This window comes from Artemia sp. Qi Xiang Cuo, chromosome 3 (genome assembly GCF_049724085.1).
Source record: "Artemia sp. Qi Xiang Cuo chromosome 3, ASM4972408v1, whole genome shotgun sequence".
In the NCBI taxonomy this organism is placed as follows: domain Eukaryota; kingdom Metazoa; phylum Arthropoda; class Branchiopoda; order Anostraca; family Artemiidae; genus Artemia; species Artemia sp. Qi Xiang Cuo.
Window position 1 is genome coordinate 69,508,394 of NC_142796.1, and position 16,884 is coordinate 69,525,277.

At 35.0% G+C, this 16,884-nt stretch overlaps 1 protein-coding gene across 1 annotated transcript in view; it reads left to right on the plus strand.

Annotated features, from left to right (window-relative positions):
• The window catches only part of LOC148954475 (nucleosome-remodeling factor subunit NURF301-like), an 84,201-nt gene extending 67,722 nt beyond the window's left edge, over positions 1-16,479 (plus strand). The window contains exons 8-13 of the mRNA XM_089086281.1: positions 1,658-1,881; positions 3,258-3,469; positions 7,526-7,762; positions 10,996-11,130; positions 15,039-15,284; positions 16,408-16,479. Coding sequence (XP_088942407.1) covers positions 1,658-1,881; positions 3,258-3,469; positions 7,526-7,762; positions 10,996-11,130; positions 15,039-15,284; positions 16,408-16,479 — 1,126 coding nt within the window. The remainder of the gene's footprint in view (positions 1-1,657; positions 1,882-3,257; positions 3,470-7,525; positions 7,763-10,995; positions 11,131-15,038; positions 15,285-16,407) is intronic.
• Positions 16,480-16,884: the final 405 nt, after the last annotated feature.

Genomic DNA, 16,884 nt, shown 5'->3' on the forward strand with positions numbered 1-16,884 from the left:
TGTTTTGTTATTACCATCTAATATAAATTTTAAATGTACTCCCAGAACAAAATAGTTATAAATAGTATGTCGCTGGTTGGACTTGTTGCTGTCATGATCACCAGGCTGTTGACTGTTCAGTGACTGTTTTTCTTCTGGTGGTATGGTATGCATAAGTATACTGTAAAGATTTCTTTTTTTGTCATTACCAGTTCTTGAACTTCAGCCCGTGCTACCCCTTGTCCTTCCTTCCAAGAGCGCTAGAGCACAAAACAGCCTGTCATTGGTTGTGCTTTTATTGCTGTCATAGTCGAGCAGTTAATGTCACGAAGCTGCTGACCATTCAGCGACTCTTCGTTTTATTGGATGTTAGCAGGTCTGGCAACCCCTAGTTAAGTGTCGAAAAAGGTTAATTCACAAGACTAGCGGACGGTAGAAGGAAATAATAGTCTATCTGTTTAATATCATCCATGGTGCCAATTTTAATATCGATGATCCTTCCCCCTCTCACATAAATTCGCTTTTTGCCTTTTCCGTTATTCCTTAAATGCCTCGATTTCAGTCTCTTCAAATTCGCTTTAAATCATTTTATTACTTTGGCCAATTGCATTTAAAGTTCTATCTCAACAATTTGCGAATCGTATATATCGTATATATCATACGATATATATATCATATATCGATATATATCATATACGATATATCATACGATCAGTCGTATATATCATAGAACTCGTACATCTATTTTGTTACATTATACAATGCGTTTTCCTTGTGATGTTTGAATTGGATTTTTTTTAGATCAGAGTGGCCATTCAATGTTTCCCCCAATCGACAGTGTTGTCTTTTCTGATTGGTCAAAGTCTTGTCTTGGCGTAGTTTACTTTATGTTGATTTTTATAAGCTTTGTCAGGTTATTACCTGATGTGGCTTGAGACTTAAATGAGACCTTTCTTATATTTTATGGGAGTATTTTTCCTTAATCCAGGGTAGGGTAAAAAGTTTGTCGGGATAGATTGATTCACCTTGGGAATATATTTCATCTTAAATACCTTTTGTTTAGCTTTTTATTTCAATTCTTCCGAAATTTAACTGTTATTTATTTTCGGATAATGTATAAGATCTTATCAAAAATTATCAGACTAGTGAGTTTTTGAGATAGGACAGTATAAAGTCTATTGAAAAAAAAACTAAACAAAAAGAATTTCCGCCACAGATTGTTGAGGTTTTTTTGTGCAAAAATTAGTAGAAAAATTTTGAAAAGAAATTAGTCTAACAACGAACTTATTAGACAAGGAACTAGATAATTTCGGAGACCACACTGCCTTTCCATGACGATAAAATAAAAGTTCAAAATAGGGATAAAATCCTTTTTAATAGACAGTGTATAATAAATTTCACAAAAAATGCCAGATATTTCGGTCATATATACAGTGACCGTCATCAATAGTAAAACTCCTGATTTACTACTGATGACGGTCACTGTATACATGACCGAAATATCTGGTATTTTTTGTGAAATTTATTATACACTGTCTATTAAAAAGGATTTTATCCCTATTTTGAACTTTTATTTTATCGACAAGGAACTTGTCTATCAACGAACGAGAATATAGTAGTGAGGAACAGAATATTCATTGTATTAACTTTTTTTTGAAAAAAAGTTTTTGCCTTACAGATTACACGGCAGATGGGGATGGCAATGGCTTTCTAACGGCCGAGTTTGTAAGAGAGTTGATCCGTCTCAGCTTGGTCATCGTGGAGAACCTTGCAAGATAGTTATAAGTATGGCTGTTCCAGGCGGAGAGAAATTCTTATCTGTTGATCCAAAGCTGCTTAAACTGATTCAAGACCATAAAGCAGGAATACCGGTCAAGGAAGCTACCCAGTCTCAAATTTTGGGTAAGTGATTCAGAGCTTAGCACTACCATTCTCATGTAACTGCCTTGAGCAGAGTCGCTTTGTGGGTCGAATAGTTAAAGTAAAGGTGTCAGCACTGGACTTTATAGTCCAAAGCGGTGGCGCTGATATCTGTTTTATGGCTTTTCAGCCAGGAAATGTAATGAAGGAATGGGGGGCCAACTATATTGAGCTTTCGCACACCCATCCTGTTTGCCATCACAGATTTCTCCAGGGATTTCTTTAGAGCTAGGTTGACTCTGGTGAGCTTACAGAGTCATGCCACTGACCCCTGCCCTGCTTGGACTCCTTAAAACTTTAACATTTACTTTGATATTGCATATTTAAGATACCACTTATGAAAATTATCACTTCTTGAAGTTTCAAAATGAATAATAAAGTAGCAAATACTTGAATAAGGAGTAAATTAAGAGAAAGTTTTCTCAATGACTTGAACCTACCTCATTCAGTTTTCTATTTTTAACAAAATGGTATAGATTTTTATGTATATATTTTTTATTTCGTATGGGTTGTCCCAAAGAGTGGTTAAGTCAGTTGAATATGGAACATAATTTCTTTTTCAATTCTATCCCTCCTCTTCCTTGGAGCATTAGGAAGTTTTTTTCATTTTATCACTCCAATCCCTTTGTAATTTAGACTAACCTAAGAGTTGCCCCCCCCCACTTTCCCGGAATATTAGGAAGTTTAAAGAGATGAGGGGGAAGATTATAGAAATTAAAAATAATATATTTCTATAATTTGAATTTATTCAGTTTTTCCCTTTTAAAGTTAATAGATTGTAAAATTTGTTTTTTTCTTCTCAGATGTCTTGTCCAAAGAGTGACAAAATTTGTGAAATATGGGCCAAAAATTTCTCCCCGTTTTATCTTTCCACCTGTTGTAATTTAAACTATTCTAACGGTTGCCCCCCCCCTCCATTTTTTCCCTGGAATGTTAAGAATTTTATATAGGGAGGGGAATTTTATATAATGTAAGAATAAAATGCCTGTATGTCTTTGATAGTTATTTACGTTTTCCAAAAGGGTGATAAAATCGATGGAAATTAGATTTTTTTTTTTACCTATTTTATCACTCCATTTCCATTGTAATTTAAACTAACATAAGATTTGACTCCCCCCCCCCACCTTTTATCCATTAATATTAAGAAGTTTATACACGGGGAAGGAGGGTAATTTAAGAATAAGATGTAATTAAGTAGTAATTAAGTAGTTCTAATTATGTAATTAGTAATTATGTATTATGTAATTATGTATTATGTAATTAGTAATTAAGAATAAGATGCCTTTATGATTTGGACTTACCTCGTTTGGTTCCCTTTGTTAATTTATTTATTGTTATGTATATTTTTTCTTTTTCAGATGTGTTGTCCAAAAGAGTGATAAAGTCGGTGGAATATGGTACGAAAGTTAATAGGATAATTAACGTCTGTGAGAGTTTATCCTCAGTTTCTCGATCAGTATACCCAAAAATAGCCAAGAAAAGAAAATTAGACGCTCTTCTAGATATAAGAATGAAGTTATATGAACAAGAGAAACTAGAGAAGGAAGAGATTGAAGTAAAAAAGGAAGAGGTAATAACTAAATTATATTTTAACGACGAATAGGACTACTCTCTTTAATAGAATATGTTTCTTTAAAAAAAAGTTGTTTTTCTTATTTTTTCTCGTTATTTTTATCAATTGTATTTCATTACTTAGACGGCAGGGCATGTTATTGCTTTACCTTTTTTCTGTTTTGTTTGTTACTTATTGTATGTTTATTAATCATGACTTGACCTGTATTACAGGCCAATACAAAAATACAAAAAATACAAAATTCCACATTTTTGCAGATAGGAGTTTGAAACCTCTACAGTAGGATTCTCTGATACGCTGAATCTGATGGTGTGATTTTCATTTAGGTTCTATGACTTTTAGAGGGTGTTTCCCCTCTTTTCGAAAATAAGGCAAATTTGCTCAGGCGCGTAACTTCTGATGGATAGGACTAAACTTGATGAAACTTATATATTTGAAATCAGCATAAAAATCTGATTCTTTTGAGGTATCTATCGGTATCAAAATTCCTTTTTTTAGAGTTTCGGTTAATATTGAGCCAGGTCGTTCCTTACTTACAGTTCGTTACCACGGACTGTTTGATTAAGCTATTCAATGAGCAATATGATGGCTTTGACTTTTTTTCATTTATGTCTGGCAATCTTTGACCTAACACACCAGCAACAATACAAAGGGGAAAATTGCAACTCCGTAATGTAATGCTACTTCAAGTTAGCACTCAATAATAAAAACAAAACCTTCAATTAAAAAAAAAATGTAAAATGAAGTTTAATTGCACATTATGAGGATAATAAGAGGATAAAAAAATAAACAGTTGAGGGCGAAAATTTGGAATAAATAGTCCATAAAGAAATACAGCATTATAAAGTCTTAACATATATTCGACTCGAAGTCTTTTAGTATCGTGTCATATTGGCATTATGTCATAAGACTGCTTTCAGTCTTATGTTATATTGGCTGAGCAAGTTGTCTTTATATGGGCAAAGGCAGAGGCGATAATTGAGGGATTATAAACATGTTAATCATGCTATGTAATATTTTATTTCCAATGGAGTTAGATTAAGCTGAACTAATCTTTGATCATAGCTTTTACTTTTAGGGCTTTCTCTTTGTTTGCAGCTCTTGATCATCCATGAAGTGGTTACACAAGGTGTCTTCAGTGTAATTTTACGAGTTGCTAATTCAGAGAGAGCTAATGAAGAAAAGCTTTTGAGCTATTACAAAGAAGAGGAAAAAAGATTTATTTCTGTTTTAAGGTATATCGAAAGTAAAGATTGTGGTTGGTATATAAGCAGTTCTATTTCTACGAAAGCAGGTTATTTCTCTGGGTAGCATTCTGCTCGTTTTAAGTTTTAACCACAGTCTTCATTTCCATGTGGAAAAAATTTCAATTAAGGAAATGTTAAATTAAAAAAATTAACTAGGAAATATAAGAAAAAACATATTGAGGTATCTAACCCTCTACCTAGCCCTCTAAGTGAGCCTTCTTTTGATCTTCTAGGACCACTAAACTGATACAATTATTTCAGAGGAAAATAAAATAAAAAGACAAACAATAAAGACACACCTATAATCTTTCTTCTGGGGAAGATGACTGATAGTTTTAGTCAGACTCAAGTAATCATAGTCACAATTGCGACTAATCTTTCTCTTAAGTAGTTACAGTCGCAGCTACAAGTAGTCAAAGTTGCAGTGGCCCCGAAAGTTTCGAGCTAAAACCTTAAGCTGTTCCAAAGACTATTTCAGATATGCCCTTCTGATAATCCAGATACAGAAAAATTTCTTTGAATTTGGTTTGAAATCCCCTTCAATGTTCCCTGAAGTTTTGTCTAATAAACTTAATGATCCCTGAAGTTTAATTAGAAGAATAAGCTGTTTTAAGAGTTCTAGAAATAACTTCAGTGTAAACAGTGAGGCATTGAGGACGGAACCACCCCCTCATATACGTAACAATTTCTGTCCGTCTTAAGTTTTAATGGTGCTACTTACTTTCAGTTGAAAAATCTTGTTTTTGTTAGTTTTTTTCTGATCGTTTTTTAAAGAATGTCAGGAAATCCGGTGCCTCCTCCACGGAAAATTGCCTTGCCCCAGAGCAATTATTCTATGGTATAAATTTCATTAAGATTCACTGACTTTTTAAGATTCATCCGCCTTTTTCGAAAATCGTGCAAATTTTATCAGGTTTGTAGCGTTTGATGAGTAACAGTAAACTTAATGAATCTTATATATTTATAATCAGTATAATAATCTCATTCTTTGGATATATATGGTTGTATCAAAATTCCGTTTTTAAGAGTTTCTGTTACGTTTGAGCCATGCCGCTCCTTAGTTACAGTTTGTTACAACGAACTGTTTGAACAGTTATAGTTTGAATATATATAGACTGTCTGTCTATTCCCCAGGGGAGGGGGAGGGCAGAGATTTTGGTAAAGTGATGAAAGAAATGTTACGATGATTAGCACAATTTCTACGTATGAGGTTTGTAGCTTCTCCAAAATTCTAATTCTCGGCCATCTATATTGGCGCAAACAAAAAGCAGACTCTTTCCAAGTGGAATTAAAGAAAATATGCACTTTGTTGGAGGGATTAAGCCGTAAAGGTTGAGCTGATTGGGATGGAGAACGACCGCTTGCAGCATGCTCCTCTCCAGTCCAAATTTATTGCTAAGTAATCAATCCCCAAGGTTTAACTCGGTAGCAGCCTCACCCAGTTTAGGCAGCACGGGTCTTGGCTTTTAATGTACCCACGCGCCTTGGAAGGGAAAATAAAATTCACTCCGCTCCCAAGATAGATTTACAGCCTTAGTCAGCCTTGGCTAGCCTTAGTCAGCCTTATCGAGGAGCATTACTAAAGTTAGGATTCTTTGCAGTACTTCAATTCCATTTTCAATTTGCATGATTAGGGTTCACAACCCCTATGCTTTCTCAAGGCTAGAACATAATTTGCACTTTACGGAGAAAAATTAGATGTTTTCACTTTTATTACTTTAATAAATCAGAAATTATTAAGATTTTAAAGAGTAAATATGAGCATATGTATATTAAACTGACAATGCACATTCATTTGTATTTTTTGTCAGTAAATTGCAAATTATGTTTTAGCCTTGAGAAAGCATAGATGTTATGAGCCCTAATCATGTTAATTTCTGCTATGGCCTGTTGTATGGTCTTAGCTAATGCTATGTGGCCCGTTTGTTGCCTAACATTTTATGACTGAGTGTCGGTATTATCGTCGAGTTGGTGATGGTATATTAAGCAAGAACTTCAAATAACGAAACTTGTGCGACCTGAGGCGTTTAATTTGATTTACTCAAAGTTTCTTCCAACTGTAAAAAAGGCAAGAGTTGTCTGTAGGCTATAGTCAATATTGATCACGGAGGAATCAAAACTGACTTTGATACGGGCTAGCAGAATGCGAGTCAATGGCGAGGCAACTATTTGCTATTGGCCCTTGGTGGGGTTTTTTGGTGCTAGTAAAAAAAGAAAGAAAAATAAGTAGACGGTTTATAAAAGTGATTTCCTTTATTCGTGTAAATGCAATGTTATAAACATGTAAGTTTTCACGCATTTTGGTTAAACTTAGTGTTCATCAAACAAAAAGAAATACCTGTTCTATAACCCAGTATTATTCTGTAAATTTCACAACATAAAGAGTGAAATCTTTGAAAATTAAAATTATGTCGTCACCACATTCAGGAAATTTCAATATAACAAAGTTTTTTGGCTACCGGAATCAGTTGCATGTTTGTCTTTTTAGCATAAACTAAAAAAATTTAGCTGTCTCTGTATTTCACCTCTAATTATGTGGATCATGACTGACGCTACTTTTTATTGACAGAAAATATTTGGAGTCGTTTTCTTGTTAATTTTATTATCCATGCGCAGTAACGAATCTCCTTGTGTTTTCGTGACGGTATTCTTTGTTGTACTTTTTTCCTAAAATTTCTGTAACTGTAGTATAATATTCATAACTTTTGTTGTTTTTATAAAAATGTTTGCAACAGTTACGAAAACAGAAGCTTTAACTGCATGTACACTAATGATCGGTAAAACGAATTTAATCTTTTCTCAAAAGGAAAAAATCAAAGAAGAAAAGGAAGCCGAAGAAAGAAGACTCGTATTAAAAGATGAAGTCTACACCAAGTTGAATGACTTAAAAGATGAATTTGGAGAAATCAGTGGTATCCTTAAACTGCATCCTTGTTATGTTGATAAATGTCGAGATGGTGACAAAGGTGAATGCTACAGCCCACTGTGTTTACGCCTGCAGTCCGTTCAAGAAGAAATAGAAAATCAAGAGGAAATGTTGCAGGTAGGGCATGACCTCTATTCCAATTTAACGTTTTATCCCAAAAATGACTCTTTCCAAACCGATTACTCTATTATATAAAATATATATAAACCTCCCGTGTTTTGATAGCTTGACAAACCTGAGATCTTTCGTCCATGTTTATGATACTAGGTCATCTGTAGAGATTAATATTCTGCTGGCTGTTTCGGCCCGATTGATCTTTTCTTTGCTTCACAGGGGGATCAGAAGTTGGAACCATCTTGGTCAAAATATAAAAAATATAGGTGTTATTTCTTCGTTTAAGATAGTAATTAAAGGGATGCTTTTTAGTAAGTATGAAGTTTAGTGTTTTTTTGTCGTTTTTTTTTATTTATTTATTTTTTTTTTGTTTTTTTTTTATTATTATTATTATTATTATGAATATGATAGTAAATTTAATGAAAATGTTAAGGTGTAAGATTTGTGGTGCTGTATGGGGACTGTGATATAGATAGGTTTTTTTTTTCGTTTTTTATCGTTTTGTTATGTTAGTGTATTTTTGCCACCCCCTTGGACAAGTTTTTACTTCTTCGGGTGGCCGCTAATCTTATGTTAAATCGTTTGTTTGTTTAGAATAAATATCTCTCTCTCTCTAATAAATAACGGAGAAAAGTGAGAAGGGGTGTGCATTACTTGTTCTAACTACAATATACAACAATACATGTGTCAAAAGAGACTGGGGAAATTTTGAAAGCGTAACAGAAGCAATCCATCCTGAATGAGCCTAATTTTGGCTATTGGGGTGCAGGTGAGGTGCAAACAATGGAATTGTTTCCAATAAAATTATGTTTTTAGATTAAACCGTAGTTTCCTTCAGGGAAATTTACTTTTCCTATTTTGTAGTTTTGAAGCTAAATAGATACCTATAGATGCATTTTAAGATACAACATATCTGTATTTGTGTTACGGCAATAAATGAACTTGCTCATTTCTAAGGATTTGTATTTCGTCTAGCATCGATCAATAGAGAGAAGGTCACTTCGTAATGTATTTAAATTGTCATTTTAAGAGGAAAAAAAGTTGATATCGCTCTTTGATTAATGGCAGTCAAAATACTTTTATACTCCTTCCAACGGTTTTAAATGAATCCTTTTTTTTTTAACTTAATTATTCTACTTCCGATGGAAATCAGACGAATGTTCATCCTGCCCAGTACCAGTAGACGAAGGGATGATCGATATTGTTCAACACAATATGTCAGCATCAGCCCCTTCTGCAATCTTCGAACAATACTTATTCCAACGATGACCGTGTTGGTGGAAGGCCCCCCTAAGGATCCAGGTTTTTCTTGAATGTCGGCCAGACAGTCTTTCTCTTGACACTAGGTCTCTGTTCCTAAGTTGGAAGGGGTTGTAGGTGAGTGTATTGTGGGGTATTTTGCCAGTTGGCTGTCGTAACGTGTGTCGAAAGAATTTCATTCGTCGTTTTTTATGATTAACGAGGGAGGGTTGATATTCTTCAATGCAGTTCTTTTCGGTCAGCATTTGGTATGCGAGACCATCGAGTGACTCGTGGAATATAACCCATGCAACTATGTCTGAATTTTTCTAGGGAGGGAGTTTTTTCGGCCTTTTCAAGCCGTTTTTTAGGTGTACATCAGCGTAGATTAGGTCATTGCCTCATAAACGTTCACTTTAGTTTTTAGACTAATCCCTTGCCTTCTCCATAGGGACTTCTTCATACTTATGAATACGCCCCGTGCTTTTCCCGTTCGTGCTGAATATCGGTCTCAGCACCGCCATTTGGAGTTATGATATAGCAGTTGAAATGGAACTTATTAATGGTGTTGATGGTTTTGCTTTCCGATCTAATTTTGGGGTCCTTGGGAGGGTGGGGGGGGGGGTGCTGTTTTCATCACTTTCTGTGTTTCTACTCATCACGAGGCGAGCTTCCTAGTATGCATGAAACCTAGTTTTACTATTTTCGGGGTTCCTCTGGCGTATTATTCATATAGGCCACATCGTTTACGAAATCGGGGACTATGAGGGCAATTAGGATGTCTTCTTTCTGTCTGACTGTGTTCCCTTCATAAGTATACAGAAAATTTGCAATTATCCAGCTAATTGTGTAGTTGAACAGTGCTGGGGAAACAGAGCACCCCTTTTTGACTCCTGATTTGACGTTAAATTCCGTTTTCTTACCGTCGGGAGCTCAGTTTTGCTGAACTACAGACTCAGAGGCTTCTTTAAGTATTTTGATCACCTCTGTTGGGACACCGTCCCTCGCCATGATCTCCAAAAGCTCGGCTTTGATAAAGAAACCGAACGCAGCAATGAAGTTCATAAAGGCTGGGATTACTGACGGGTAGTATCTTTTTTTCAACTTAACACATTCGTTGCTACATCAGTGAAAATGTAAGTTAAGACTGCACCCAAATCTTAGATTGGGAATTTCCTCGCTGAGTAAAAAAAAACATAAAATAACATTAATAGTTTTGCTTTAAAAAACTACATTAATTAGAAATACAAATTTAACAGGTGGGCTAGAAATAGTCCAGGCCTGGCATGTAAGTTGTCAATTGTCATATAACAGGCAACCCTCTCTCCTCAAAAGGGATATTGATCTACCACTTGCCAAACGTCAGAAGCAAGTGGCACTCAATCCCTACTGAGCCTTTGAAGATGGCCCTTGTCAACCAACGTTTCAAAAAGCTAAATTAGTACAATCTAAGGAAAAACCTATTGCGTAAATTCACTGCCTATTAGCCTAATCGGCTGAAAAATCCTTGTGCAGTGTTGCAAATAGCTGCAGGAAAGTTCAATAGATATCATTCTAATTCTTGATGTGTTTTTATTTTTGTCCCTTCTTATATTTTATATTGTATTTATTAATTTGTTTTGTTAATATCTTTTCTTTCGAAGCATTAATTTAATTTTACCATTTTAATGTTTGCACTTTACTGTTTTGTTGCTCTTTCAAACACAACAACTTTTTTTCGAAGATAATGTACTGCTTAATCCTATTTTGTCGGCACTTCTCTCAAATCATGATTTGCTGAGATACAAAATTTGTTGTATTAAATTGCAAGTTCAACCCATCAGGGAAGTACTACCATTTTTGTCAACCGCGTTTTTATTCAGTTGTGCTCATGTATGTACTGGCCAGACCCCTGCCCAGGTATGGCCGCCTAGCAGCACATAAATCTGATCACCGATAATAGAAAAGGCTTCGTGATACATATGATTTTATTTGTTTGATGTATGATTTTATTTCAGAGAATAGACGCGGGTGAGGATGTTACGCAGCCGCTTGGAAGGAAATTAACGAGCTTTGCAACTTTTAAACAAGAAGCCAAAGAGGAAAAAGTGGACACTTTTGATGAAGGATTTGTTGATATTGAAGGAACTGAAGTAAGTAGTTTTGTCATTCTAAACCAAAAACCAAATAACCAAACGTGTTAACCAAAAACAAACCAAAAGAAACCGCAAGTGGCCGTGTCCAGTATCAATGTCTGATATCGTCCTCATGCCTTTATGTCATGTCATATCATGTGTGTTACGATAATGTCTAACATTTTATTTTACCGAAGAGCTGAAACGAAAGAAAAAGAGAGATTACTGCCCTATACTTCCGTTTAATTACAATATTCGTTAAGTTATATTCGTTATTCGTTACGTACGTTATTTAAATATTATTTTGATATCCGTAGAATTTCACTATTCGTTATGTATACTATTTACCTATTATTTTGTTATTTGTTATATAGGCTGTAAAAAGAGCGTAAGACCTGGCTGACTCTTTACTGTGGAATTTTACGCCAATAGAAAGAACGAAATGTCTTTTAGTCTCGACATATTTTACCAGTAAAGTCTCCGTCTCTCTGGGAGATGGGATACTTTTCTGCCCCAAAATCTAATGGCATAAAGTAAGACCGTATCCCACCCCCTTAAAAAAATGTCTTAACTCATAAAAACTAACGAAAATAGGTATAAACAAGTTTTGATGTGTTTTGTAAAGTGTTTATTTACCCCCTCCCCCCCCCCCCATAAAAATCCTGGAAACGACCTTGGTATGGAGATAAGACATACGAAGTATTTATATGACAGTAAACTTTACAACTCATTTGTCACGGAATTGCTTTCGCAGAATGGTCCAACTCCTTAAAACAAGCAAATGACAACGCACACACACACACACATAAAATCGGCTTACCCTCCTTGAAACTTCAGTTATGAGCTAGGGCTCTTGAAGAAAGTTAAATTTTGCTGTTAATTATAATGAATGTAAGCATTATTGGGATTTATTACCTCTAGAATTTTCTTTTTTTAAACCTTGGAAACTTTTTTCCTTTTTACCAGAGAATATTTAGGTGTAGTCCAATTCTCAATGGCAGCCATGACTCAAAACAGTGACAGAGATAAGAGAGAGAAACGGCAAGAAGGAAACTGCGAGAAAACAAAATTATTTTTTGTTCAAATTTTGTACAAGATATTATCTTTTTTTTTATAGTTTGAGGTTTAATTCAACTGAATTCCAGACGGTAGGAATAACGTGTCGAATTGAAAAAAAAAACCTGTTCTTTCAGCTCGTTGGAAATTTACTACGAAACTCGGACTATTGTCACTAGAGATAGGACAATTATGATATCAAGAGGAATAGTTTAGCTAATTATGGAATTAATCTGACGATTTATTATTGAAAAAAATGTTATATTTGCCTCCATAGAGGCAACTTCGTAAAGAACGAATTCTAGTGCATAGTAACTGAAAGTTTAAAAATGCGCTTTGACAAATAACTGTAAAAAAAACCTTGTTTTCACCAGGATGATTCATAATACTGATGATGCTTCTATGCATGCGATTATTTAGATTATTATTAAACGTCAGAGGGTCATGTAGAGGATGTAGAGGTCATGTAGAGGAGATTATATAGAAACTTTAGGAGATTTTTTAATGTAAGTCACTGGGAACAATTGCTATTGTTGATAGAACATATTTAGTTCTTGACGTTAGAGCAATAAAATAGATGGTATCTATATAGTATCTATGTATATGTAATTATATGTTACCCACATCGGAGTACAAAAAAGAGAAAAAAAGGGAAGTAAAAAAAAGAAGAAAAATAACAAAAAAAATCCAATATCACTGAAAAGTACACTTTCAAGATGGTAAAATTTTAGGGATTAATAATTATTAATATCTGATATATATATATATATATATATATATATATATATATATATATATATATATATATATATATATATATATATATATATATATATATATATATATATATATATATGCTCACCTTAGAAATTTTGGAAATTTCTAAGAAATTTTGCTGACTAAACGATTCCACTGAACCAGCATGAACGAATACTGTACCAGCCTAATTTTTGGAATCACTTCACATTTTTAATCTAGGGTAGTTTTCCTATTAATCCTATCTCTAAATCCTTCCGTCTAATTGGAAGAAAAATGAAAAATTTTGAATCTATGGCAGTTTTCAGCCTAATTTTTGGAATCAATTCACATTTTTGAATCTGGGTTAGTTTTCCTATTAATTCTATCTCTTATTCCTTCCGTCTAAGTGGAAGAAATAGGAAAAATTTTGAATCTAGGGCAGTTTTCCTATTAACCCTATCTCTTATTCCTTCCGTCTAAGTGGAAGAAAAACGAAAAATTTACCGAACTAAAAGTATTGAACCTCACTCAGGAAAGTGACCAGACAGTACTGATAATCCAAAGTATTATCAAATGTATTATATCATTAGTTTAACACCCCCCCCCCCAGCATAAAGTGACTTTTTTTTCTTCTTTGGAAAAAGATTGAATAAAAATCACCCATACAAGAAAAAGAAAAAAAAACATAAAAAGAACATATCTAGAATCATAATATGAGAATTAAAAAGTAAATTGGGTCAATTCTCGAACAGTTGATACTAATAAGGTAAGGAACTCCAGCAATTTGATAGCTAGAAAATGCCCCTTATGTGATCTAGATTTTGTTTTTAAGAACTAATTTAATATTGATGGACGCTACTATAGAATGCAACAATTTTGATTAGTTTGTGTTTAGGGATTTTTTTTTTTCCACAAGGAAGTATGTTTTTTTGGGTCGCCTCAAGGACGCTATATATGTGTCGAGACCCATTTTGAAAGTAGGCAGTAATGTTTATTTTTGTTTTGTGAGTATTGTTTGGAGATTTAGCTGCTGTGTTTTTGTGACCCTTTTGTAATTAAACAGAAATGAAAAAATAATAATAAATAAATGAAAATTCGAGAAACTCAATGAATATTCAACAGATGTGAAAAATTGGTCAGGTCGAATCCTATTAATTCGGATGTTCAGTGGGCTATAGTGCGTTATTGAAATAATACCGAGAGCCAATGAATTTTTTTCTCAGTTTTATTTCTAATGTTCTCCTACCTATATATTCTCACATGAGCTATTTCTCATATGCTTGTACATTGAGGTCTATGATTTGGTTCCATATTTTATGGTATCCAGGGTTTTTGGCATTTGATAAGAATAAAATAAAACTAGATTATTCTCGATCACTGAATGCCAGAACAGACAAAATCAAGTCGCATCAAATCACTGTCCAATTGGTTTTCTGTGTTTTCCCAATTTTGACGAGGGAAGAATACAGAATAAAACAAATCTGTATAAACTAAAAGTGACTGGGAAATTTTAAACAGGCTGGAGAGACAGTGGCAAAAAATCACTAGAAAGTATTATAGGGCAAACATCACATAGGAAGAAATAAATCCATTAAAAATAGTAATCAGTCGCAAAAGATAGAACCCCTAAAGGTACCATCATTTGAGGATGTCTGCAAATAGCCTACTATCTTTCTGTGATCTCATCAATCATATTTGCAAGACTCGCCAAACCATGACGAATTTTCAAGCACAAACAGATCTAAGTTCCTGATTTACCATTTGAGTTTCTTTTGAAGAGTGGGAGAGTAGAGGCCAAGCACTATTTTAGAGTAAAGGGGTGAGGGATGGTTTCACGGCAGCAAGAAATTTGTGTTTTCCGTCTTTGTAATTTTTTTTTGTGAAATATTGTATTATTTTAAGGGAAATTGCCTCTCATATATTTCTTTAAATGAAGTCCCTGCTCTACCTCTATCAAAGTCGTAGGTTAGAATACCAATTTTCACAAACCGCCTAAATCAATGTCATGGGTCGTGCAATGTCGATCATTTTATTTTTAATACCTTTATATTTTTCTCCATAGCTCTAACCACTGATCGTTCTCTTCTAGCATTAGTAATTGAAGCCTTCAAAATATAACGTATTTCTTCTAGGTGAAAAAAGAAGAGCTCGAGTCGGTAGAAAACGTCCAAGATCAACGCGTCTACGCGCCTACTGCGCAGATGTACTCGCTAAGGAAACCTAGTCAACCGACCAAAAGAGCACTAGACATACCGGTGTGCCGTTTTCTTACAAAAAGCGGAAAGCCATCCATTTTTGCAATTCCTGGATGGGAGCAAAGAAAAGTAGCTAGAACCTATGGTCAGTTTACACCCTCTGGATTAAATCCCAATACCAAGGTAGGTCCATACCCTTTATTTTAGTTCTAGATGCTATTCTGTACCGTTAAGTGTGGTCGATAAACTAGTATGTTTAAACCTAGATTCGTATTCGTATTCGTTTAATCAAATAGCTTCCGTAGCAAACAAAACTGAACGCTAAATTATGCTATTTTTACAATCATTTAAGAAAAAAAATCACTTATTTAATACACTAACAAAATATGGTACGAAGGAATTCGCAAATCTGTTCGTTCAGCACTTGACGGGTTGTAGTCTGTTCTGATGCCTGTTGAGTTTGGGGGTCGGTGCGGTTGGAGGAAGAATTGAGCGATGTTTCTCGTTTGACATGAGTGATTTCCCAAATTTCATTATCAAGTCGTGCCTTCGGACGAACAAAGTGGGCAAGCTCATAACCATACGGACATTCCGTAAATCTAATGCCTGAGTCCAAGAACTATTTTAGTACGACGTTTTTGAACGTCTTCTAGTTCCTCTTACATATAGGCCGTGTTTTGTGCTTGGGGACCCCAGACAGGACAACAATATTCAAGGATTGGCCTGATGTATGTCGTATAAGCCAGTAAGAGCTTACGATCTGAGAAACCCAGCCTTCGCATACTCGTTAAACTTTGGATTGAGTAGTGTCCTTTGCGTACGATATTGTCTACGTGCAGTTTAAACGAGCAATCGCTTGTAAAAGTTACGCCTCGTATTGTCGCGGATGAAACAGTTGGAAAGGTAACATCTGGTATTGTAATATCTCGTTTGAGTGGGTTGAAACGTAGAACTTTCTATTTCTGCTCGTTCAGTTGCAGGCTATTAGATTTACACTGGTTAACGAAGTCCGAAAAAAGTGTTGGTTCAAACTGCTGTTTTGCTACTGCGTTTTGTACTATTTATTTGAGAAGCGAAGACAAGTTGTCAACGAACTTGAAACGCTCCTCAAATTGTGCAAGGATTTTATTGATGACTGCAAGGAATAAAAGGGCAGCTAGTTTCGTTCATAGGGGACAGCCACAAGTAAGTTCGGTCCACTCAGAGCGGATATCATCGGCAAAAACGGATATACTGATTGCCGTTGCCCTCGCAGAAAATCTCTCACTAATAGCATCAAGTTTTTTCTAGCTCCCATCTCTTTTAGATTTGTCAGTGCGATGAGGTGCTCCATAAGGTCGAATGCTTTCCTGTAGTCTGCCAAAAAGTAAATCGATAACACTGTTTGGGCTGTCCAGCCACTCAACTATCAAATGGTACATCCGCACTAGGTATATTGCCGTGCTACTGCCTCATATACAGCCATATTGGTAAGTGTCTATTGAGGGTGCAATCTGCTGTAATAGGGCACGGTGGATAAAACCTTCGGCCACTTTAGCCAAGTTGGGAGTTATGGATATAGGTCTCAGCTGATCGCAGGATTGGGGTGCCTTTACTTTTGGAATGACCCGAACATAGGCAGCTTTCCATAGTTTTGGGAACGATTGTTCTGAGAAACACTGACTTATGATTGATGCCGTGGGTTTGGCTAGAAAAGGTGAGTACTCTTTCAGTAGCTTCACAGGGAGTTCACTTGGGTATGTGGCACAGTCGTTAGGTAGCCGTTTAATTTCATGGAAGACCG